The sequence below is a fragment of the Oryctolagus cuniculus genome, chromosome 6, assembly GCF_051225735.1.
Source record: "Oryctolagus cuniculus isolate XC-2025 breed Fujian yellow rabbit chromosome 6, ASM5122573v1, whole genome shotgun sequence".
NCBI classification, from domain to species: domain Eukaryota; kingdom Metazoa; phylum Chordata; class Mammalia; order Lagomorpha; family Leporidae; genus Oryctolagus; species Oryctolagus cuniculus.
The window spans coordinates 39,362,953-39,388,380 of NC_142872.1; the positions used below are offsets into that span (position 1 = coordinate 39,362,953).

Consider the following 25,428-nt stretch of genomic DNA (forward strand, 5'->3'; position numbering starts at 1 on the left):
AAATGTTTCGTGGTGTGTGATGTTGCTAAAATGAGAACTGTCAAAGGTTCTAATCAGAAAGGAAATGAATCATGTGGATAACTTTTATAACACACTGTTAAGGATAGCATGTTTGTTTACCCAAAATATTCTAATGGGATATTAGGAGGTGGGGCTTTTGGAACTTAATAAGGGTTAAACTGGGTGATGAGAATGAGGCCCTTATGATGGAACTGATGCCCTTATAAAATGGAGCAGAAAAGAGAATCTGTGAACCCATGATGTAGGAAGGCTATGTAAGGACAGAGCTAGGAAGAATGCCTTCCCCAAGTACCTGGCCATGCTGCACCCAGGTCTCCCACTTCCAGTCTCTAAAAGAGTGACAGATAGATTTATGTTGTGCGATACATCTAATATATGGTATTATAGCAGCCTGAACTAATAAACCATCACTTACCAATGAGTCATTTCCCCTTCATCTTGTGTCTCTTACAGTCTTTCTATCCCAGGTATTGTTTATTGTATTCCATTTTGAGAAAATAAAGTGTTGGAATAGGGAATGGATAAGGATATTATCACTAAATAAAATAATTCTGACAACAATCAATATGAAGCACTCTAGGGTTTACTGAGAAAGGCCAATTAATTACAACAGCAAATATCTTTTTTCACAAAGCATTTATTAAGCACCTATTGGTATCACAAGTGCATTAAAGGAATTCCTCACCATCTTGACAATAAAAAGCCATGAAATCATAAGAAGTCAGAGATTTCACAGGGTTCCCCTCTCCTATCAGCACAGAATTACAGGTTTTCATTAGTTATTTTCTTGAGAGGAGTCTGACTAAATGGGATTCTTATGACTTTATCAAAGTTGTAATCTTTTTAAAAGGAGATGATTGTGAATCTCACTTTAAAAAAAGATTTATTTATTTATTTATTTATGTGAAAAGTACAATTATAGACAGAGAGAGACAGAGAGAAAGGTCTTCCATCTGCTGATTCACTTCCTAAATAGCCACAATGGACAGAGCTAGGGCAACCTGAAGCCAGGAGCCAGGAGCTTCTTCTGGGTCTCCCATGTGGGTGCAGGGGCCCAAGCACTTGGACCATCTTCCACTGCTTTCCCAGGTCATAAGCAGAGAGCTGGATCAAAAGAGGAGCAGCCAGGACACAAACTGGGGACCATAAGGGATGCTGGTACCACAGGCAGAGCCTTAGCCTACTATGCCATAGCACAGTCTTCCAAATTTGTGATTTCTATGGTGATACAATTTCTTGCTATTTTGTTGTTGAGCTCTCACTGTTCAGAGTGGCCATAAACTAAAATGGTTGTCTCTCTGACAGCCCTGACTTGGACAGGAGTGGAGGGAGCGTGGGGAGGTAGATTTCCAAATATGTCATCTGAAACAGAAGGAGGAGGTGACACCAAAATGCATGAACCAGAAGAAACTGAGTTCTTGCAATATTCAGAGTGGTTGGAGGTATAGAGAGGATGTCAACAGGAAGTACAGAGGTGGTATAGAGCTAAAGCAGTGGGCAGGAGCAAGGGAAAAGAGTGGACCTGTGGGGCCAGGCCTGTGTTAAAGACCTTGGGTGCTGTTCCTCAGGCTTTCTCATGGGACTCAGGGTTGGCTGCTTTAAGAAGATGGTGAGAAGACAGAGCTCACCTGTGTGACTCTGCTGCTGACCAATAGGCTTTATCAAGGTCAGCAGCTGTGAGGGTGTCAGGTTTGGATCAGTGAGATGCAGGAAAGTTAGGCTACATCACAAACAACCACAAAGGAAGGAGAAGTCTTTACAAGGCAGAAGAGGATGGGGTATAACTGGGTTTCAAAGAGCTTCCATCAGAGCTAAATGGTTGTCAAGGTGGCAGCCACATTTAAATTTCTGACAAAGGTAAAATCATCTGATGTGGAAGTAGATGCATGGTATTTAGCTCTGCCCATATTCAAAGATGTTCTGGGCCCTTGGTCCAGGGATGTGCAGTATGTAAGTATCAGTTGAAAGCTGGATGCCCCCAGGAAACTCAGTATATTGTTTATGACATCCACTGTGCTACTTTTCTCCATGAATCTGGATTTCAACATCTAGAAGATTTTAGTCTAATGGTAAGTCAATTGCTTTCTGGAATAAGCCTCTTTCAGGAGAACTTTAGCATCATTGGCCACTATGTCAAGGAAATGAAATTGCAAGTAAATTTGTCTAAAGTAAAGACCTGTAGCAAGAAGACCTCCATCAGCTGAGCTGAGCCCATCCAGAAATTTCAAAAGCTTTTCCCCTATTGTTTCATCCTGTTCAGTGTCCAACAAATAGGGAGATTTAATGATTGCTTTGAGTTCTTCCACATGCCCTCGCAAATCCTTAGCCAAACTCTGAAGAGATTCATCATCCACTCCAAAACAGACTCGATATTGGTGTAGGCTTGCCTGCAGCTTCTCCACATCATTGTCCTTAAAGACAGACGCCATAGGCAAGGTAGCCAAAATTCCATCCTTCACGGCTCCTAGCCAGATATTCTGCTTTAGAGATTCCTTCTTTTTTTCAATGGCTGCCTCAGTAATACTGGGCAGGGAAAGCATGAATTTGTTGCGCTTTTGATTAGGGAGATCTTTCAGTAGGGTGTCCATCAGGATCGAGAAATCAAACTCAGACGAATCTTTGTTGGAGATTAGGAATGTTTGGAGTTCAATATCATTCTTGTAAAATTCCTTCAGAGAATTGTTTCGAATCTCTTCCAAGACTTTTTCTCTTTCGTAGGTAGTAGGTTTAAATTGCTGTTCATTTTGTAAATCAAAGTCCACCTTGGTTCTCACAAGGTAGAAGTTCTTCTTCATAGCTCTGATCCCTTTGGCCAGTTCTAGGTCATATTTTGTGAAGCATGAAGCAGAAACAATAATAAATAAATCATACTCACCAAATTTTACTTTGTCTAGATAACCTTTTAGCTGGAAATTAGGAGTTCCAAAGCCAGGCAAGTCCCATATTGTCACACTGGGAAACTTGGGGTGTTTGTATGGCTTTCTCTCCATGGTTGTGTCCTTTGCTCCAACGGGAGCTGCATCTTCTCCTTCATCTCCAATCCCTCTCAGGGTGTTGACTAAACTGGATTTCCCTGATCCTGAATCCCCTGTCACAGCGATGTTGAGTGGGATATCATCAATATTTTTTAATGCATCACTGATCACAGAGTGTGCCCCTGGAAGATCTCCTTTTGCCAAGTGTGACTGAATTGAACGGATGGTCTCCTGAGAGATGATTTTGCTTTCTGTCTTGCAGTTCTTAAGATATGCCTTAAAGCTGGAGTCTAAATCTTGGTTTTGTCTCTCAGAGTATGTAGCTGAGGGAGCTGCACCCATGACTGTGAGCAAAAATAAATAAATAAATAAATAAATAAACAAAAAACACTTACAAGAAAGAAGGTAGGGAAAAGCTGAACAGGTTTACTATGATAGGACATCTTTGTGCTTTTCTCTTAACAAACTGCTGTGTTCTCATAGCTGTCTCCTTTGGTCATGTCCTGGCCCTATTTCTTCTAATCCCACTGGAATACTCTAATGCAAATCCAAGACATCATTCCATGCATAAATCCTTTAGTACTTGTCTTGAAATTCTAAGAAGTTTTAATTAATATGTTGCACTATGATTATCACAAAAATATATTCAGAATTATCATCATACCTAATCTGTGTCAAATTTCCCTAAAAGACATTATAGCATTTAGTTTGCTTATTTACATTTTAATGTGACATAATTGGCTTGAATAAAGCTGTCAATAAAGGTCACTTATTGTATTTGATTGATACATTTCTTAAATTGCCTTAATTTGTCATTCTTGCGCCTTTTTCCTGATGCTCAGACTCATGTCCATGAGTTATTTTCTTCTAGGCATATTACAAAGGTTCAGTAATTCAAGGCTTCTTCATTCTTCAAGTCTAGATTTATATTCATTTAGTCAATGTAATAACTCAACATATCTATCTCTCTTGCTTTCTTTGAACTTTCTGTTTTGTAAAAGTAACTTAATCATATAGAATCTTTTATGAAAAGCAGAATTATTAGCGGAGTGCTCCAGAAAAACCCACATATGAAGCTACTACTTCGACATCTGACTATGCCACATTTCTTACAGATCAAGTCATTCAAGCAGTGCAAAGATAATCCTAGATGTTGTTCCATGATCTCAGTCAATGCTAGAAATCATGTATTACCAACTGTGCAAAGAAAAAAACCAAAAATCCACCAAAACATACGGGTCGAGTTAAGATAAGAATTGGAATAATAATTCAATCTTTTAAAGTTGTTGGTGCTTCTCTTAGATTGTGCTAATAATATATCTCTGTGCTGTTTCAAGAGGTAGGCATCCTGGCATGCTAATAATTTGGCATCTTTTAAAAACCAATATTCTTTTTTTTTTAAGTTTTTTTTTTTGAAAGGTAGAGTTTTTTTTTGTTTTGTTTTGTTTTGTTTTGTTTTGGGATAGGTAGACAGAGAGAGAGGTCTTCCTTCCGTTGGTTCACTCCCCAAATAGCCACAACGGCCGGAACTGCACTGATCTGAAGGCAGGATCCAGGAGCTTCTTCCTGGTCTCCCATGTGGGTGGCAGGGGCCCAAGCACTTGGACCATCTTCTACTGCTTACCCAGGCTACAGCAGAGAGTTGGACTGGAAGAGGTGCAACCGGGACTAGAACCGGCACCACAGGCAGAGGATTAACCTAGTGTGCCACAGCACCAGCCCCCTGAAAAACCAATATTCTTTAAATTATTGGAGTACTATTATTTGTAGTATAGGCTTAGTACAGTTTAATAAAATATAAAGTGGACTGCTTGTGTAGGAATTCTGGTGTTTGAATCCCTAGCAATTCCACTCTGGTTCCAGTTGAATGCACTGTGCAGCAAAATTCCTGCCCTGAAGGTAACTGCATTCTTCTTACACTAAATGGAGTTCACTGATTCATCTTTCATCCTTGAACTCTTGGGAGCTTCACATCCTACTCTTTACACAACACTCTCTCAAAAGGATGTCTAGAAAAGGCAATCTTCTCTAAGACGTTAGTAGCCCTGGGAAATTGGTATCCAGAACTTATCCCTGCCTGGCCAATCTGTTAATCTAGTATTAAAAAGAATGTACCAAAGAACATTTAATGTTTACTACAAATTAAAAGAAATCAATCTAGGGGACAGCGCTGTGGCACAGTGGGTTAAGCCACCATCTGCAGTCTGGGCATCCCATGTGGGTGCCAGTCCAAGTCTTAGCTGTTCTACTTTGATCCATCTCCCTGCTAATGTGTTTGGGAAGGTAGCAGAAGATGGCCCAAATCCTTGGGCCCCTGCACTCACGTGGGAGATCCAGAAGAAACTCCTGGCTCCTGGCTTCATCCTGGCTCAGTCCTGGCTGTTGAGGCCATTTGAGGGGCAAACCAGTGAATGGAAGATCTTTTTCTCTTTCTGTTGCTCCCACTCTTTCTGTAATTCTGACTTTTAATTAAATAAATCAATCTTTAAAAAAAAGGAAACCAATCTGGAAGGGCTGCATACAGTGTGATTCTAATCATGTAACATTCTGGGAAGTTCAGTCTACAGAGACAGGAAAAAGGTCAGTTGTTGCCAGGGGTTAAGGTGAAGAGAAGGTGACTAGGTGGTGCACAGAGGAATTTTAGGACAGTGAGGACAGTGAAACACTGTGTGTGATACTACAATGGGGGATTCATGTCATTACACAGTCATCCAAACCCACAGAATGTACAACACCAGGAGTGGGCCCTATTGTAAACTACATACTTTGGGAGATAAAGATGTGTCAATGTTGGTTCGTCCATTGTGAACAACCTACCCCTCTGGTGGGGGATGCTGATAGCAGGAGAGACTCTGTATGTGAATGTGTGTGTGTATCTGTGTAGGTAGGGGTGGTGGTCAAGGAATATATGGAATTCAACTTTCTGTTTGATTTGTCTGTGAACTAATGCTGTTCTTAAAAAATATAGTGTATTTAATGGGGAGAAGGAAAAATTATGCATATTTATGTCACAAGGCAAGGAGGAAGTGAGAAAACAGATATATAAATAAATTACTGTATACACACATAGTATTTGTTAAATAAAACACATACATTTTCTTCTCTATCTTTTCTATGACAGGAATAGTGAGGTGATTATTAGAAAACTATAAAAAATCCATAAAATCAGGGACTCCCATGGATCCTTTCAGGATAGAAGTGGGCAAATATTTTCTGAGAAGAGTCATCTGGTATATATGTGAGGCTTTGGGTTCGGGGCTGTGGCACAGCCAGTTAAAGCCCCAGCCTGCAGCACCAGCATCCTGTATGGGCACTGGTTGAAGTCCCAGCTGCTCCACTCTGATCCATCTCCCTGCTAATGAGCCTAGGAAATTGGTAGAGGATGGCCCAAGTACCTGGGCCCCTCATGGGAGACCTGGAAGAAGCTCCTGGCTCATGGCTTTAGCCTGGCCCATCCCCAGTCATTGTGGCTATTTGGGGAGTGAACCAGTGGATGGAAGATCTCTCTCTTTCTCTGTCTCTACCTCTCTCTGTAACTCAACCTTTCTAATAAATAAAAAAATATATATGTGAGGCTTTCCTGGAAAAGCTGACAAAGATAACACATACATGAACAATGTGGCTTGTTTCCAGAAAACTTTATAGAAAAAAAAAGGAAGCGGCTATTCTCTAACTTCATCATGTGTTAATCATTTCTTTCATAGGTTCTATTGAGATATCATTGACATACAGACTGTATATATTTCAGGTATACAATTTGATGTTTTGATATATGAACACATTGTGTAAAGACAATCACAATCAGCCAATTAGCATACTTATCACCTCTACATAGTTAACAATGTGTGGTTGTGTGTGTGTGTGTGTGTGTGTGTAGGTAATGAGGTGTTTTAAGATTTGCTTTTTAGCAAATTTAGAATATATAACACAGTCTTATTAATGGCAATAATCCTGACAGACACTGAATCTCCAGAATTTATTCATATTGCATAAAGGAAACTTTGTATCCTTTGACCAATATTACCCCATTTCCTTCTCCCCCTAGACTTGGGCAACAGATATCCTAGTCTTACCTTCTACAAGTTTGAGTATTATTGATTAACATAAAAGTAAGTTCATATGGGTCACTTTTATAAAAATGTTTATGTTTCATCTACTTGAAAGATAGAAACAGAGGGGGAAGAGAGAGAGAAATCTCCATTCCACTGATTAATTTTCAAATAGTTGTGACAGCCAGGGATGGGCCAGATCAAAGCCAGGAGCCAAGAACTACATCCAGGTCTCCAGGTGGAAGAAATCCACATACATGGGATATTACCTGCCTGCCAGGGTGCATCAGCAGGAAACTGGATTGAAAGCAGAGGTAGTGGGGCCAGCGCTACATGGTGTACTGGGTAAAGCCACTGCCTTGCCAGCATCCCATATGGGCGCCAGTTCCAGTCCTAGCTGCTCCACTTCTGATCCAGCTCTCTGCTATGGCCTGGGAAAGCAGTAGAAGATGGCCCAAGTCCTTGGGCCCCTGCACCTGCGTGGGAGATCCAGAAGAAGCTCCTGGCTCTGGCCGTTGCGGCCAACTGGAGAGTGAACCAGCAGATGGGAGATCTTTCTCTCTCTCTGCCTCTCCTTCTCTCTCTGTGTAACTCTGACTTTCAAATAAATAAATAAACAAATAAATAATTTTTTTAAAAAAAAGAAAGAAAGCAGAGTAACCCTTAATCCCAGAACTCCAATAAGGATTATGGGTGTCTAAGCAGCAGCTTAACCCACTGTACCTCAATGTCTGCCTTGAAGATCTCTTGGGTAGCAGAACACATTAAGAGTGTAGGGAACAACTTTAGAGGTTTATTCTCCCTTGTCTCTTCCCAGGCCCACCTTGAACTTCCATCTTATTTCGTGTCCCTGGATGATAACTATACAGATTATATCAGCAGGGGGCCCTCAGCTTCCAGCACTCACAATTCAGCCATGGGAGGCATCAGCAGCTGTGTAGGAAGGAGAAGTGAGAGAGGTGAGGGCATGCCTTCCTATCCTCTCCCTGCCTGGGGTGCATTTCTGAAAGGAGCTGAGGCCATCACTTATTACAGGCCCTGCCCCTGGTTGGGCAAACATGGCTGCTGTTACCAGAAGTTCCACTAGCAAGAAAGGAAAACTCAAAATGTGAAGTAATCCATCGAATGTTTTGGACTGGAGGGAGAACACTGGGTTATAGTAGAAATAGTAACATTCTGGAAATACTGGAATCTAGACAGATCCTCAGAACCACCAAGGAGGACATTTATTCTCAAGACAGTGCCCAACGAAGACTGGAAGGTGGGGATGAGGATATAGAACATAAGGCCCAGGGGAAGCAGAGGACCAGCAACACAGCAGAACATCTTGACTGGTGCATGTGCAGCCCAGCAAAAACATCCAAGGGGGTCTGCAATGCAGGGCAGGGAGGCCCAGAGGAAGGTCTAGTAGTAACAGCCTCAGAGCACCTAAGAAGCATGAAAGGCAAGGCTGGGAGGTACCAAGGGTGACAGTAGCATCCAAGGCCAAAGCTCCCAGGAGACACTGCAGGGGAGATATGACCTAGAGGATGTGGATAAAGAAACTGAATTAAATGAGAACTTAAAGCTCTCTATGATCACAGAAATCCATTCTGCAGCCAGACTTGCTGAGGTTGGGAAGGGACCCATGAGATGTGCACAGAATGACACTGAAGGAGCACAAGCTGATCTTCACAAAAATCTCATCTTCCCAATTTCCCTTTCTTATTCATTCAGTTCCAAGTCCTAGTTTTCATGATGCACACTTGAAATTTTGTCTTAAATATCTTCTTCCCTGAGCATGAGGCAAAAAGTGAGAAGGATTTGAGATATCACTGTTACAAAATGATACAAGTCTGACCAACGGTATTCATTATCAAAGGGTCCCAGCATTCTTCTTTTTATTCATAGATGTACGAGAAGATGATCAGCACCCCTGCCTTACAATAAAACATAAGTGACAATGAAAAAGACCTACCGATCTAGAAATTACTGTTCAGTTATAGCACAACTAGCATGCAGAATGTGATTCTTTACCCCAAGTTAGCTTTCCCTGGGATGTAAGGATTGAACAATGCTGACTTGGAGGAGAGGAGGTAAGAAAATATGACTTGGAAACAGCATAGGATTGGGTCACAGCAAACCTTATACAATATCTACTGACGTTTCACAACACAGATCTGATACACATACCTCTGACTATAAGGGGCAGGCAGAAGAGAAAGAAACATGATTGGGTTCATTTTGACAAGGACATAATGTCCAAAGCACTAGCTTTAAGCTATCTTACCTTGAAAGATGACCCCAGACTGCGATGAAGCAATCCTGCCTCCCTGCCATCAGGCTCCCAGGCTTCCCACCTGAGCAGCCCAGGGCCCTCAGCCCATGATCTCTCCTCACCCCATGATGTTTTGTTGCCCATCAGATTCTTGAGGAAAAGCCATCTCTGAGGACAGAAATCAGCTCTGAATGCTGTTGCTGACTTACCAGGAAGCCCTGTGTCGAGTCGCTGGCTCGCAGGAGTTCAAGGTTCAGGAGTCGTCCTCTGCTGTGGTCCAGGCTCTTCTCCTGGAAGCTACTCGTGCTCAGGCCCTGCAAGCAGCAGATATAAGGCAGCTGGGCAGGACTGACACCTGACTCTGTTGTCCCCACCCCCAGTGTGACGATGAGCAGTCACAGAGGACTGTGGAGGTAGTCCCATTCCTAAATCTGCTGTACTTGCAAAAACAGAAAAGTGAAACCAAATCAGTGTTTGTGCCTAAGTTTTGAGAAGAGAAAATTAAACTATTAACTATTATTGAGATAACAAATGAACTGCCTGAAATCTATGGTTTGATAAGAGAACAGAGAAGCAACTGAGTCTCAAGTTTTCTCCTGATCTCTGACACTGCAAATGCAATCTGAACTACAGTTCACACAACAGAAATGCTGGGTCCTGGGAAAATGTCAACTGCAGTCTCTTCTCAGATATTCCCCACCTGCAGTTCCTATGATTGCGACCCTATTTTATGAAAAGTATAAATTGAGTTTTGATGGGGCAATACAGTGAGAAGAAAGCAAGAAAGATGGGGAGCTGGTATTCATGAACTTGTAGCTCGCAGAAACATGTACACTCGTGCTATCACCTGTCCTCTGGAACTCTGGGAAGCACTGGGGCTCATCCACATTTGAGTCAAAGTCATGAAGACAGTCTCACAACTAACTCATCTGTGTCCAGCAGTGCATAGCTTATTGGAGATGTCGATGGCAGACAATCCTCTGGGGACAGAGATCCAGAGGGAAAGTCCTCGGCCCAGTGATTTCACTCACCTGTAAGCCATGGAGGAAGAAATTTACTAGTCACTAATAACAGCTGCTTCCATGATCCCAAGACCTTCCTAAGGATGCCCTGCTGGACACATACTGAGTGGGACAGTGTCATAAGACAAAGAGATCACCTAATACAAAGATCAATGCTTGTGGTGGTCCTATTTTTCCTTGGGCCACAGAAGTTCATTTCTGTGGCTATCATTTGAGTAGTCCAGTTAGCCTTAGGGCTGTGCTCCATCCTGTAGCACTGCCTTGACTCAAGTCCTCAGATAAAGTGAGGGATCTTCCAAGAGTGGCAGCAGCTCAGTGACCTCATGGCCAAGATAGCAAAGAGATCTGCCTCTGCAGGAATCCATGGCATTTCTGGGAATGTGAACTTGAGGCCATCACACTGCACTGCTGGCTACTCAGAAAGGAAGGGTGCAAAGTGTAAGGGGTGAAGAAGTGACAAGAAACGGAAGGGAGGCTCAACAGCCACTTTCTAAACAATTGTGCAAAATTAATGGAATTCGTTTTCACATTTAATTAATGCACTCTTTCAGTAGCATTTAAAAATATTTGTTTCACTTATTTCAAGGGCAGACTCAGAGAGAAGGAAAGAGAGATCTTTCATCCAGTGGTTCACTTGCCAAATGGCTATAATGTTGGGGTTGGGCTATGATGAAGCCAGGTTCCTGGAACTCCATCTGGGTCTCCTATGTAGGTGCAGGGGCCCAAGCACATAGGCTATTTTCTCCTGCTTTCCCATGAGCATTAGCAGAGAGCAGGACTGGAAGAAGAGCACCTGGACTCGAACTATTCCTCAAATATGTGATGTTGGCATTGCACGTGATAGTTTAAACAGGTACCCTACAAGGCCAGCCCCTCAGTGGCATTTTAAAAACTTATATTAGAATAATGAAGCAGGACGCTCCCATGTATTCACCTGCTTTCTAAAGCTGTATACAGTGTTTCACCAGGATACAAAGAGAAGTCATCTGATTCTAGGTATTCAAGATTCTAGTGAGTTGAGGGTCAACTTGTGTCAGCACACATATTTGGTGAGGCACACCAAAGAGCACCTGTGGGCTGCCTGAAGTAAAAAAGTTAGCATTTAATACATTTTTAGACAAGGTTGTGATCTTTCCCACCTTACCCTGGTTAAGGTCCTGGATGAGAGGTTCAAGGTAATCGGAGCATTGTCCCAGTCAACATGGCCCAATCCAGACACTACGATTTCTGAGTTTGCCATCCAGTGAGGACACAGATGTGGCAAACTGCTAAAGGTACTGGGTTCAGTGGTCAGGAACACAGACAGTGGGCTGGGCTGTAAGGTCACAGACATGACACATTGTGGTGCTGTCAATGCAGGTTGAAGGACAGGGCAGAGGAACACCCTGGTACCCATCACAGTTCAGAGAGAAACAGGAGAGGAGGTTATGCAGGGGTAAATATTAGAACTGGGCAGGGGCAAGACAGCTGTGGGGGGCAACTATTCAATATGCTTCAATTTAACTGTGCATCTAGGCTGCACTTGTGGTTAGAATATCAACACAAGACTCAGTATAGGGGCCAGTGTTGTGGCGCAGCAGGTTAACGCCCTGGCCTGAAGCACCAGCATCCATATGAACGCCGGTTCTAGTGCCGGCTGCTCCTCTTTCGATCCAGCTCTCTGCTATAACCTGGGAAAGCAGTAGAAGATGGCTCAAGTCCTTGGGCCCCTGAACCCACACAGGAGACCCGGAAGAAGCTCCTGCCTCCATATTGACGCAGCTCCAGCCGTTGCAGCCAATTGGGGAGTGAACCCTTGGATGGAAGATCGCTCTTTCTCTCTCTCTTTCTCTCTCTGCCTCTCCTCTCTCTGTGTAACTCTTACTTTCAAATAAATAAATAAATCTTAAAAAAAAAGACTCAGTATCAACACATAAGGACATGGACTTAAGGTGAGGAGGCAGAAAGGAGCCCTTTATCAGCCAAGACCTGAGGCACCAGGTTGCTTTTGCACAGGCAGCAGGAATCCCAAGGATGCCCTCCCCACACATCTGGGCCAAGGTTAGCGTTACACATCTCTGTACCACTTGCATCCTGGCACCGCCAGGCAATAGAAAGTGATAACATTTCTACTCCTGATGTTCAAGGAAAAGATTCATTTCCAGGAATTGAAATTGACTACTACTCCCCTATTCCTCTACACAGGACAGTAGGGTCACAGCGGGCAGGGGAGGACTTTCATGTGCAGGGAAGAGAAGGTGATAGCTGACTGAACCATCCATAAGAAGCACAGAGGTGACTAGACTTTTCCAGTTCCTCTGCTCTTCCTATAATACTTCCATCCCTCATTTTCATCTTTCTAGAGTCCAGTTTTAGATGACAAAAGAAGGAACTGCCTCATAGCAGAAGGGCTGTAACCATCTCCCCAAGGAGCGGACAAAGTAGCAAGAGTGTCCTGTGCCCCCAGATCACAGACACTCTGTTCCAGCAACTGGTAAGTGAGAGGGCTCTCAGGATGGAGAACTGGCTGTGAACTGGGCTTCTTTGCTACACTGGGAGGTGAAGCCCTGACACCAAGCATAAGGAAGCTTTGGGGTCTGGCTTGTTTCATGTCATAGATGAATCCAGACCCGGTCTCTGTGGCAATGGTCAGGACCTGAGTACAACCTTCTCAGATCCCTGTGCAGCTCCAAATCCTACTAAGCCAGGGGACACAAAAAAGAGACAGACAGGGAAGTGGGGGGGGAGAGGGAGGAGGGAGGGAGGGAGAGAGAGAGGGAGAGAGAGAGGAAGCGCACATCGGTTACCTAGATGCCCTGGCATTAGGAGTTGTCTCAGAGGGATTAATTTGGACAAAGGCAGGATATGCCACTCATATTCCTCAGATGCTATTTTCAAACCTCTGGATCTTCAACGTGAAATCAGGATCAGCAGAGGCAATGGCCGGGTTAGCCAGGACTAGTCCATCAGTCGGTTTACCAGGCTGGGCCACCTTGCCCAGGAATACAGATCTTGGAGGTGAGGGTCCAGAGGTTAGGTGTCCTCTTGCCCTTTTAATTCCTCTAAACTGAAACATTTGTTTGCAGTAGAGAGCCCTGTCCTTACCACAGGGCACTAAATAGTTCCTTTGCGGATGACTTTAAGGAGCATCTGTGTGCTTGTGGGTGTGCATGTACCCACATCATGCACATGTAGGTGTTGCAGGCTGGGGGGGAGGGAGGGGCTAAGGTTGCCTCCATGGGGCTCAGCACTGGTGGACAGGTAAGCAGATGGAAACAGATCTGAATCTTGGATAAGTTAACAAAATCGACAAGTCTTTAGACTAAAAAAAGAGAGAGAAAACTCAAATAATGAAATCAGATGAAAGAGAAGATATTACAGCTTATGAAAGAAAATAAAAAGAAAAGAAATCACAAGGAACAATATGCACCAACAGATTAGATTACCTGGAAGAAATGATAAATTCCTAGAAACACACAATCCAGGAAGTAGAATCTAGAATACAGGAAACTGAACAGCTGAAGAATGAGTGAGGAGGCTGAATGTGCAACGAAAACCTTCCAACAAGAGAAGAAGCCTAGTGTGGTGACTAGAGCTAATAACAGTGCACTGTATATTTTTAAATAGCTGCAAGAGTAGCTTTTAATGTTTTTACCACAAAGAAATGAAAAACATGGAAGATGTAAGTGTGGTATATTAATTAGCTGGACTTAGACATTCCACAATGTATAAGTATTAGTCTGTTGTCTGTAATAAATACCCGAGGCTATCAACTTAATGAAGATGAAGGACTTATTTAGTTCACAGTTTTGGAGGCATAAACTCCAAACAGCATGGTGCTGGCTCTTTTGAGGGCCCCCTGGCTGCATCTCATCATGGCAGTAGAATGTGTGTGTGCGAGAGACACCACGTAAGACAAAAAGCCAGGGAACAATTGAGGGGTCAGGCTCACTCTTTTTGTTTCTAATATTTTTATTTTATTTATTTGAAAGGCAGAGTTACAGGGTTGGCATTGTTGTGTAGCGTGTAAAGCCACCGCCTGCGGCTCTGGCATCCTTTATGGGCGCCAGTTTGGGTCCCGGCCGCTTCACTTCCAGTCCAGCTCCTTGCTAATGTCCCTGGGAAAGCAGCATAAGATGGCCCAAGTGCTAGGTCCTCTGAACTCGTATGGGAAACCCAGAAGAAGCATCTGGTCCTGGCTTCAGTCCAGCCTTGCCCTGGCCAGTAGGGCCATTCAGGGAGTAAACCAGTGGATAGAAGATTTCTCTGTTTCGCCCTCTCTCTCTTTCTCTCTGTAACTCTTTTAAATAAATAAATAAATATCTTTTAAAAAATGAAAGAAAGCATACAACCATTCAGTTAATAATAATAATAATAAAGGCAAAGTTATAGAGAGAGGAAAACACAGAGAGAAAGGGAGAGATCTTCTAACTGCTCCTTCACTTCCCAAATGACCGCAAAACAGCCTGGGCTGGGCCATGTTGAAGCCAGGAGCTAGAAGTTTCATATGGGTCTCTCACATGTATACAGGGGCCCAAGGACTTGGGCCATATGCTGCTGCTTTCCCATGAGCATTAGCAGGGAGCTGGATTGGAAGTGGAGCAACTGGGACTTGAACTGGTGCTCCCATAGGATGGCATCGCAGGTGGCAGCTTAACCTGTTAAGTCACGATGCTGGCCCCCAGGCTCACACCTTTCTAACAACCCTCTCATAAGAACCAGCTCAGGATCCCATGAAAACTACCTCAATCCCTTCCAAGGACAGTATTCCCCAAGACCTAAGGACCTCCTCTGGGCCCTACATATTAATGGTTCTACATCTCTCTGAACACTGAGGACCACACTTCCAACACATGAAGCTTTTGGTGACAGACTACATCCAAACATAGCAATATATGTGAATCATAACATCACACTGTACACAATAATTATGCACATTATCATCTGTTTATTCAGAACATAAGAATTTTATAAAATCCTAGAATTAGATGGCTTCATGGGTAATTTCTACCAAATAAAGAAGAATTAATGATATATCCTTCTCAAACTCTTCCAAAATATTGAAAATGGGGTACCTTTCCTAACTCATCTAAGGAATCCAGCATTACTCTGATTATAAAACCAGAAAAACACTGAAATACATGAAAACTTGTGGCCAGCATCCCTTATGAACATACATGCAAACATCTTCTGTAAAATAACAGCAAACCAACTTGAGCACCTCATTAAAAGGATGACACACCATGGTTGGAACATTTAATCCTTGATACCCAAGAACATTTCAACAACTGAAAATTAATTAATACAATCCATTACACTAACAGAATGCAGGATGAAAATAACAGGACCAGACAAAGCATTTGACAATGAATGAAATAGGTATAAAAGGAACTTATCTCAACACAATAAAAACTATTTATAAAAAGGCCAAAGGTAACATAAGCAATTGGAGAAAGGCTAAAATATTTCTCTGAGATCCCATACAAGCAAGAGAACCCATTCTTATCAATTCTATTCTTTATAGTACTAGAAGTCCTAGCCAGAGCTGAGGGAGGGAGGGAGGGGCCGGCACCGCAGCTCAATAGACTAATCCTCCGTCTGCAACGCCGGCACACGGGGTTCTAGTCCCGGTCGGGGTGCCAGATTCTGTCCCAGTTGCCCCTCTTCCAGTCCAGCTCTCTGCTGTGGCCTGGGAGTGCAGTGGAGGAAGGCCCAAGTCCTTGGGCCGTGAAGACCAGGAGGAGCACCTGGTTCCTGGCTTCAGATCAGCGCAATGTGCCGTCTGTAGCACATCAGCCACAGCAGCCAGTGGAAGGTGAACCAACGGTAAAGGAAGACCTTTCTCTCTCTCTCTCTGTCCACTCTGCCTGTCCAAAAAAAAAAAAAAAAAAAGGGAGGGAGGGAGGGAGAAAGAACACCCAATCAGAAAGGAAGAAGTAAAATTGCCTCACTTGTAGATGACATGATCATTTTAAGATTGATTCATTATTTGTTTATATGACAGGCAGAGACAGAGAGAGAGCTGTTATCCTCTATTTCACTCTCCAAATGCCACAATGACCAGGGATGGGCCAGGCTGAAGCTGGGAACTGGGAAACCAGTCCACACCCCACTAGGTGGCAGGAACCTAACTACTTCAAAAATTGCCACTGCCTCCTGGCAGTTAGCTGGATTCTGGAGCTGAAGCTGGGAACTGAATGCAGGTACTGTAATGTAGGACACAGATGTTTTATATGTTTGGTTATTTATTTATTAGCAAAGTAGCAGATTTTTATTGGGGACAGGACATCCGTCACAATGGAAGGGACAGAGAATGTGCCCTGTCACTCAAACTGGGGGAAAGCAAAGTTACATTTTTTAAAAAGATTTATTTATTTTATTTGAAAGGCAAAGGCAAAGTTACAGAGAGGCAGAGAGAGAGAAAGAGAGAGAGAATGTGTCTTCCATCTGCTGGTTCACTCCTCAGATGGCTGCAATGGCTGGAAATGGGCAGATCCAAAGCAGGATACAAAGCTTCTTCTGGGTCTCCCATGCTGGTGCAAAGGCCCAAGGACTTGGGCCATCCTCCACTGTTTTCCCAGGACATAGCAGAGAGCTGAATCAGAAGTGGAGCAGCTGGGGCTTGAACCAGCGGCCATATAAGATGCCGGCACTGCAGGTAGTGGCACTACCTGCTATGCAACAGTGCCAGCCCCAAGTTATATTGTTAAATAGAGATAATACACTGGACAGGGCTGGGAGGAAACAGCAGAGAGTACATGGGGCACCAGAATGTTATGAAAAGAGGTGCAAAACAGAGAGGAGATAGAATATGAACTCGAAAAACATTATTCAAGATGGCAGAATAGAGGGAGAGCTTACTGCTCTAATCTAGGGGAGATAGTTTTTAAAAAGTGGAGAGAGTGCAGTCTGAGGAAAGATTTAGGGAGAAAAAGGCAAAGGAAACTCCATACAAATCAGAGGGACACTATGGACCCACATGGAGGGTGAAGACGTGCACAACTCAGGATGCCAGCAGCTGACAGCCACAGCACCAGCTCTGGAGAGTGAGGTGAGACCAAACTGCAGCAGCCCAAGCCACTGGTGATAAAGCTGTGGGAAGAGCCTGATGTGAGTCTGGTTTAGAGCCCTATGAGGGATAGCGTACCTGCCAAACTAGAGGAGAAAACAAGGAGGCATGTTTCTCTCTCCCCAACCACCCTGCTCCTGCATCCCGTAACAAGCCAAGACAGGGTGGGTGTCATTTGGGACATACATAACAGCTGTGCCAACTCAGTCCTCGCCCCAGCAACCAGCCAAGTGGTAACACCTGAGTCTGGCTTGTAGCAATAACAGGGAGTTGGGTGCTTGTGACTGTGGGAGGCTTGTGTGCCAGAATGATGAAAACACTGTGGCTGTGTGGGAGGGTGCGGGATGTGGCTAGGACATTGGGCAGTCACTGTAGGTGGCTGCATATGTTCAGGGCTCCCTGATTCCCTGGTGAGGGTCACTGCTGTGGGATCCATGCTTACACTATGGACTGTACAGATTATTTGTGTGATTCTTTTTTTTTTTTTTTTGACAGGCAGAGTGGACAGTGAGAGAGAGAGAGAGAGAGAGAAAGGTCTTCCTTTTGCCATTGGTTCACCCTCCAATGGCCGCCGTGGCTGGTGCACTGCGGCTGGCGCACCGCGCTGATCCGATGGCAGGAGCCAGGTGCTTCTCCTGGTCTCCCATGGGGTGCAGGGCCCAAGGACTTGGGCCATCCTCCACTGCACTCCCTGGCCACAGCAGAGAGCTGGCCTGGAAGAGGGGCAACCGGGACAGAATCTGGCACCCCGACCGGGACTAGAACCCGGTGTGCTGGCGCTGCTAGGCAGAGGATTAGCCTAGTGAGCCATGGCGCTGGCCTTGTGTGATTCTTGGGGCAGTGTGGACAAATAATTATACCAACTGGACTAGTGCCCAGAGACTAGTCTCTTTTGAGGAAAGAAGGTAAGTGAGAGATATACCAACAGAGCAGAACAAACCTCCCCTCTGATTATAAAAAAAAAAAAATTCACCATGTCCAACTTGGGTGTGATCTTGGACACTCCCTTCACCTTGGAGCACCGAACAGAGCTCCCTAGCCACAGCCACCACGTGCCTCTGTGCATTCAATGAAAAAGCATACTTCCACTAAGGCACAGAGACAAAGTCCAAAGATAAAAGCCATAATCAGGAAAAACAAAACAAAACAAAAAAGAAAAGAAACCAATGGGTAGCTCCACAAATGCCTAAAAATAAACACAGCAATTCAAGAAACAAGAATAAGGAAGACAACATGATGCCCCAAAAAGAACACAACACTTCAATACTAGAATGTGAAGATGAAGAGATTGAAGAAATGCCAGAAATAGAATTTTAAAAATAGATCGTATGATTACTTTGAAGTAATCAGAAGCAAATTCATGAACTATGGAAATCCATACATGACATGAAAGAAAACTGCTCCCAAGAAATTGAGATCTTAAAGAGAAATCAAAATGAATTCTTGGAAATGAAAAATTCAATAGAGCAAATAAAAAATATGGTGGAAAGCCTTAACAACAGAATCAGTGAAGCAGGGATTCAGTGATGAATTCTACCAGACATTTAAAGAAGAGCTAACTCCAATTCTTCTCAAGCTATACAAAACAATTGAAAGAGAGGGAATCCTCCCAAATTCTTTCTACAAAGCCAGCATCACCTTAATTCCTAAACCTGAAAAAAATGCAGCAGAAAAAGAGAATTACAGACCAATTTCCCTGATGAATCTTCACTATACCTTACACAAAAATCTACTCAACATGGATTAAATATCTAAATCTATTACCTGACACTATCAAATTATTAGAGAACATTGGAGGAACCTTGCAAGATACAGGCAACAGCAAAGACTTTTGGAAAAGACCCCAGAAGCACAGGCAGTCAAAGCCAGAATTAACAACTGGGATTACATCAAATTGATAAGTTTCTGTACTGCAAAAGAAACAGGAAAGTGAATAAGCAACCAGCAGAATGGGAGAAAATATTTGTAAATTATGCAACTGATAAAGGATTAATAACCAGAATCTACAAAGAGATCAAGAAACTCCACCACAACAAAACAACCCCCCTTAAGAGATGGGCCAAGGAACTAAACAGACATTTTTCAAAAGAGGAAATCCAAACGGCCAACAGAGACAAGAAAAAATGTTCAGGATCACTAGCCATCAGGGAAATGCAAATCAAAACCACAATGAGATTTCACCTCATCCTGGTTAGAATGGCTTTCATACAGAAATCAACAAATATCAGATGCTGGTGAAGATGTGGGGAAAAAGGCACACTAGTCTACTGTTGGTGGGAATGCAAACTAGTAAAGCCACTATGGAAGACAGTTTGGAGATTCCTCAGAAATCTAAATATATCCCTAACATACGACCCAGCCATCCCACTCCTAGGAATATACCCAAAGGAAATTAAATTGGCAAATAAAAGAGCTATCTGCAACTCAATGTTTATTGCAGCTCAATTCACAATAGCTAAGACATGGAATAAACCTAAATGCCCAACAATGGAAGACTGGATAAAGAAATGATGGGATATGTACTCTATTGAATACTACACATTGGTAAAAAAAAAAAATGGAAATCTGGTCATTCGCAACAAAATAGAGGAGCCTGGAAAACATCATGCTGAGGGAAATAAGCCAGTCTCAAAGAGACAAATATATGTTCTCTCTGACCTGTGACAACTAACTGAACACCTAAAAGGAAAGCTGTTGAAGATAAACTGACACTATGAGAAGCAATGACTTGATTCGCCCTTATCCTGACTGTCGAGGAACAGCTTACTATTTTATTCTTTTTATTAATTTCTTTTTCTTCTTAATACCATTGGTTGAACTCTTTATTTAACACAGAATAATTCTTAGGTGTTTAAATCCAACTGAAAATAGATCCCTGTTAAAAATGAGTGGGAGGCCGGCGCTGTGGCTCAATAGGCTAATCCTCCACCTAGTGGCACCGGCACACCGGGTTCTAGTCCCGGTCGGGGCGCCGGATTCTGTCCCGGTTGCCCCTCTTCCAGGCCAGCTCTCTGCTGTGGCCAGAGAGTGCAGTGGAGGATGGCCCAAGTCCTTGGACCCTGCACTCCATGGGAGACCAGGATAAGCACCTGGCTGCTGCCTTTGGATCCGCACGGTGCGCTGGCCGCAGCGCACCGACGGCGGCCATTGGAGGGTGAACCAACAGCAAAAGGAATACCTTTCTCTCTGTCTCTCTCTCACTGTCCACTCTGCCTGTCCCCCCAAAAAATGAGTGGGAATAAGAGAGGGAGGAGACATACGGTTCAGCACACGTTCCCTTGGACTTACCCCTAAGGGTAAAGCTAAAAACTTGCCATGGGAATCCAAACCCCATTAAGTTGGCAGGTACAAATGCCAAAGTGATTAGTTTAAGTTCATAACTGATCATAAACATAGGATTAAGCGTCAAAGGGATCACATAAATATGACCAAGCTTCTGCTAATAATAATTGATAGAATTAAAAAGGAGAGAACAATCCAACATGGGAAGCAGGCCACACAAAGATACACAAAGACTGAAAGAAAAAGGATGGAAAAAGATACTCCATGCTAACAGGATCCAAAAAAGAGCTGGTGTAGCCATCCTAATATAAGACAAAACAGACTTTAACACAAAAGCTGTTAAAAGAGACAAAAAGGGCACTATGTAATGATTAAGGGATGAATTCAACAGGAAGATGTGACTATTATATATATAAGCAGACTTATAGAATGACAAATGCCCTAAACAGCACTCTGGCCTCAGAATCAGTCCTTAAGGCATTTGGATCTGGCTAAAACACCCATGAGAGCATTTCAAGTATGGAAAGCCAAGACAATGTGGCAAAAAATGACCTACATGAAAGATCTCTGAGTGAGATCCCAGTGGAAAGAACGGGCCATCAAAGAAGGAGGTACCTTTCTCTGAAGGGAGGAGAGAACTTCCACTTTGATTATGGCCTTGTATAAGTAATGTTGAAGTTTGTGGACTCAACAGGCTTCCATTGCCTTGGCAGCTTATGACAAGAGCCTCGGATGATCAGTGACATCATAAATAAGAGTGTCAATTGTTTTTTTTTTTTTAAGATTTATTTATTTATTTGAAAGTTAGAGTTACACAAAGAGAGAAAGATGGGCACAGAAAGAGAGAGGTCTTCCATCCACTTGTTCACTTCCCAGTTGGTGGCAATGGCCAGAGCTGTGCTGATTCAAAGCCAGGACCAGGAGCTTTTTCCATGTCTCCTATGTAGGTATACGGGCCCAAGGACTTGGACCATCTTTTACTGTTTTCCCAGGCCATAGCAGAGAGCTGGATTGGAAGAGGAGCAGCTGGGACTAGAACCAGCACCCATATAGGATGCCAGCACTGTAGGCCAGGGCATTAACCTACTGCGCTGCTGCACCACAGCACCGGCCCCAAGAGTGTCAATTGTTAAATCAACAACAGGGGTCACTGTGCACTTGCTCCCTATGTAAGGCCTCTGTCCTTAATGTGTTGTACTATGAGAATTAACGGTAAAGCTAGTCTTCAAACAGTACTTTATACTTCATGTGTTCGTGTGGGTGCAAACTATTAAAATCTTTACTTAGTATGGAGTTGATCTTCTGTATATAAAGATAATTAAAAATGAATCTTAATGAAGAATGGGATGGGAGATGGAGTAGGAGGTGGGATCGTTTGGGGTTGGGAGGGTGGGTATGGGGGGAAGAATCGCTATAATCCAAAAGTTGTACTTATGAAATCTACATTTATTAAATAAAAGATTTCTATTAAAAATAAATTAAGAGCTGCCAAAAAAATACAAAAGATCAGCAAAACGAAGAGCTGTTTTTTTGAAAAAATAAATAAAACAGACATAACATTGGCTCAACTAACCGAAAATGCAGGGAGAATACCCAAATAAATAAAATTAGAGATGCAAGGGAAAAGGTAACAACAGACACCACAGAAATAAAAAGAATCATCAGAAATTACTACAAAGAGCTGTATGCCAGCAAACTGGGAAATCTAAAAGAAATGGATATATGCCTGGACACATACAACTTACCTATACTGAGCCATGAAGACATAGAGGAGCTGGCTGTGTGGCATACTGGGTAAAAGCCATTGTCTGCAGTGCCAGCATTCCATATGGGCAACGGTTGGAGTCCAGGCTGCTCCACTTCCAATCCGGCTCTCTGCTATGGCCTGGGAAAGCAGTGGAAAATGGCCCAAGTCCTTGGGATGCTGCACCCATGTGGGAGACCTGGAAGAAGTCCTGGCTCATGGCTTTGGATCAGCACAGTTCTGGCCATTGTGGCCATTTGGGGAGTAAACCAACAAATGGAAGATCTCTCTCTCTCTCTTCCTCTGCCTCTCTGTAATTCTGCTTTTCAAATAAATACATTTTTTATTAAAAAAAAAGACGTAGAAAATCTAAACAATCCAAAACCAATATGGAAATTAAATTTAAAAAAATCCTTGCGATAAAGAAAAGCCCAGGACTGGATGGCTTCACTGCTAAATTCTAGTAGACATTTAAAGAAGAACTAATTCCAATTCTTCTCAAGGTATTCAAAACAACTGAAAGGCAGGGACTCCTCCTAAATTCTTTCTATGAAGCCAGCATTGCCTTAATTCCTAAAGCTGAAAAAGATACAACAGAGAAAGAGAACTACAGACCAATTTCTCTGATGAACAAAGACACAAAAGTCTTCAACAAAATTCTAGCCAATTGAATCCAACACATCAAAAAGATCATTCACCTGGACAAAGTGGGATTTATCCCTGGTATGCAGGGATGGCTCAACATTTGCAAACCAATCAATGTGATTCATTGCATTAACAAACTGCTAAACAAAAACCATATGATTATCTCAACAGATGCAGAGAAAGCATTTGATAAAATACAAAACCTTTTCATGATGAAAACTCTAAGCAAATTGGGTAGAGAAAGAGCATTCCTCAACACAATCAAAGCAATTTATGAGAAACTCACAGGCAGCATCTTACTGAATGGGGGAAAGTTGGAAGCATTCTGAGATCCAGAACCAGACAGGGACACCCACTCCCACCATTGCTATTTGATATAAGTCCTGGAGGTTTTAGCCAGAGCGTTAGGCAAGAAGAAGAAATCAAAGGGATACAAATCAGGAAGGAGGAAGTCAAACTATCCCTCTTTGCAGATGATATGATTCTATATAGGGGATCCAAAAGATTCCACTAAGAGACTACTGGAACTCATAGAAAAGTTTGGTAAAGTGGCAGGATATAATATCAACACACAAAAATCAACAGTCTTTGTATACACAGACAATACCACAGCTGAGAAAGAATTTCTAAGATTGGTCCCATTCACATTACCTAAAAAAATCTAATAACTTGGAATAAATTTAACCAAGGATGTCAAATACCTCTACGATGAGAATTACAAAACATTAAAGATAGAAACAGAAGAAGATACCAAAAAATGGAAAAATCTTCCCTGTTCATGGATTGGAAGAATCAATATTACCAAAATGTCCATAGTACTGAAAGAAATGTACAGATTCAGTGCAATGCCAATCAAAATACCGAGGACATTCTTCTCAGATTTAGAAAAAAATACTGCTGAAATTCATATGGAAACAAAGGAGACCCCAAATAGATAAAGCAAAGCTGGAGGCATCATAATACCAGATTTCAAGATACACTACAGGGCACTTATAATCAAAATAGCCTGGAACTGGCACAAAAACAGATGTAAAGACCAATGGAAAAGAATACAAACACCAGAGATCAATCCATATATCTATAACCAACTTATCTTTGAAAAAGGAGTTAAAATCAATTTCTGGAGCAAGGGCAGTCTCTTCAACAAACGGAGCTGGATAAACTGGATCTCCACATGCAGAAGATTGAAGCAAGACCCTTCCCTTACAGCTTATACAAAAATCCACTCAAAATGGATCAAAAACCTAAATCTATGACTGAATACCATCAAATTATTAGAGAATATTGGGGAAACCCTGCAAGACCTTCACATAGGCGAAGAGTTCTTAAAAAAGACCCCAGAGTCATAGGTACTCAAACAAAATGACAAATGGGATTACATCATATTAAGAAGCTTCTGTACTGCAAAAGAAAGAGTCAGCAAAGTGAAGAGGCAACTGACATAATGGGAGAAAATATGTGCAAAGTAAGTAACTGATAAAGGATTAATATCCAGAATAAAGAGATCAAGAAACTCAACAACAACAAAATAAACAACCCAGTTAAGAAATGGGCAAAGGACTGAAACAGGCATTTTTCAAAAGAGGAAATCCAAATGGCCAACAGACACATGAAAAATGCTCAGGATCACTAGCTTCAGGGAAATGCAAATCAAAATCACAATGAGGTTTCACCTCATCCGTTAGAATGGCTTTCATACAGAAATCAATAAACAACAAATGCTGGCGAGGACATGAGGAAAAAGGTACCCTAATCCACTGTTGGTGGGAAGGTAAACTGGTAAAGCCTCTGTGGAAGACAGTATAGAGATACCTCAGAAATCTGAATATAGACCTACCATATGACCCAGCCATCCCACTCTTGGAAATTTACCCAAGGGAAATGAAATCAGCATATGAAAGAGTTACCTGTACCCTCATGTTTATTGCAGCTCAATTCACAAAAGCTAAGATATGGAAACAACCCAGATGCTGATCAACTGATAACTGGATAAAGAAATTTTAGGATATGTGTATCATGGAATACTACACAGCAGTTAAAAAAAAGAAATCTGATCGTGTGTAACAAAAGGGATGAAATTGAAAACACCATACTTAGTGAAATAAGCCAGTCCCAAAAGAACAAATATTATATGTTCTCCTTGACCTGTGATAACTAATAGAGCACCTAAAAGGAAATCTACAGAAGTGAAATTGAGATTTTAAGAAGCAATAACTTTGAGCAGCCCTTGTCTCGACTGTTGAGGAACAGGTTTTTTTTTTTTCATACTATTTATTGAACTCTTCACTTAACACAGAGTTAATAATGTATATAAAGTTAATTGAAAATGGGTCTTAGTAAAAAATAAGAATGGGAATAGGAGGAGAAGGAAGTGGGGTAGGAGAG

At 42.5% G+C, this 25,428-nt stretch overlaps 2 protein-coding genes across 2 annotated transcripts in view; both read right to left on the reverse strand.

The window, feature by feature from the left end:
• The window catches only part of LOC149126115 (interferon-inducible GTPase 1-like), a 90,097-nt gene extending 80,510 nt beyond the window's left edge, over window positions 1–9,587 (reverse strand). Inside the window, exon 1 of the mRNA XM_051843543.3 lies at window positions 9,512–9,587. The gene's annotated coding sequence lies outside the window, so the exon portion shown is untranslated. The remainder of the gene's footprint in view (window positions 1–9,511) is intronic.
• Window positions 649–9,616, reverse strand: LOC149126118 (interferon-gamma-inducible GTPase 10-like). Its single transcript, XM_070076326.2, has 2 exons — window positions 9,512–9,616; window positions 649–3,340 (listed from the first exon to the last, which is right to left on the reverse strand). Exon 2 carries the CDS (start codon window positions 3,336–3,338, stop codon window positions 2,085–2,087), a length of 1,254 nt encoding a protein of 417 aa, XP_069932427.2. The 5' UTR covers window positions 3,339–3,340; window positions 9,512–9,616; the 3' UTR covers window positions 649–2,084.
• Window positions 9,617–25,428: the final 15,812 nt, after the last annotated feature.

Coding starts and splice junctions, on each gene's coding strand:
- LOC149126118 (XM_070076326.2), bottom strand. CDS start 3,338: ATGGGTGCAGCTCCCTCAGCTACATACTCTGAGAGACAAAACCAAGAT.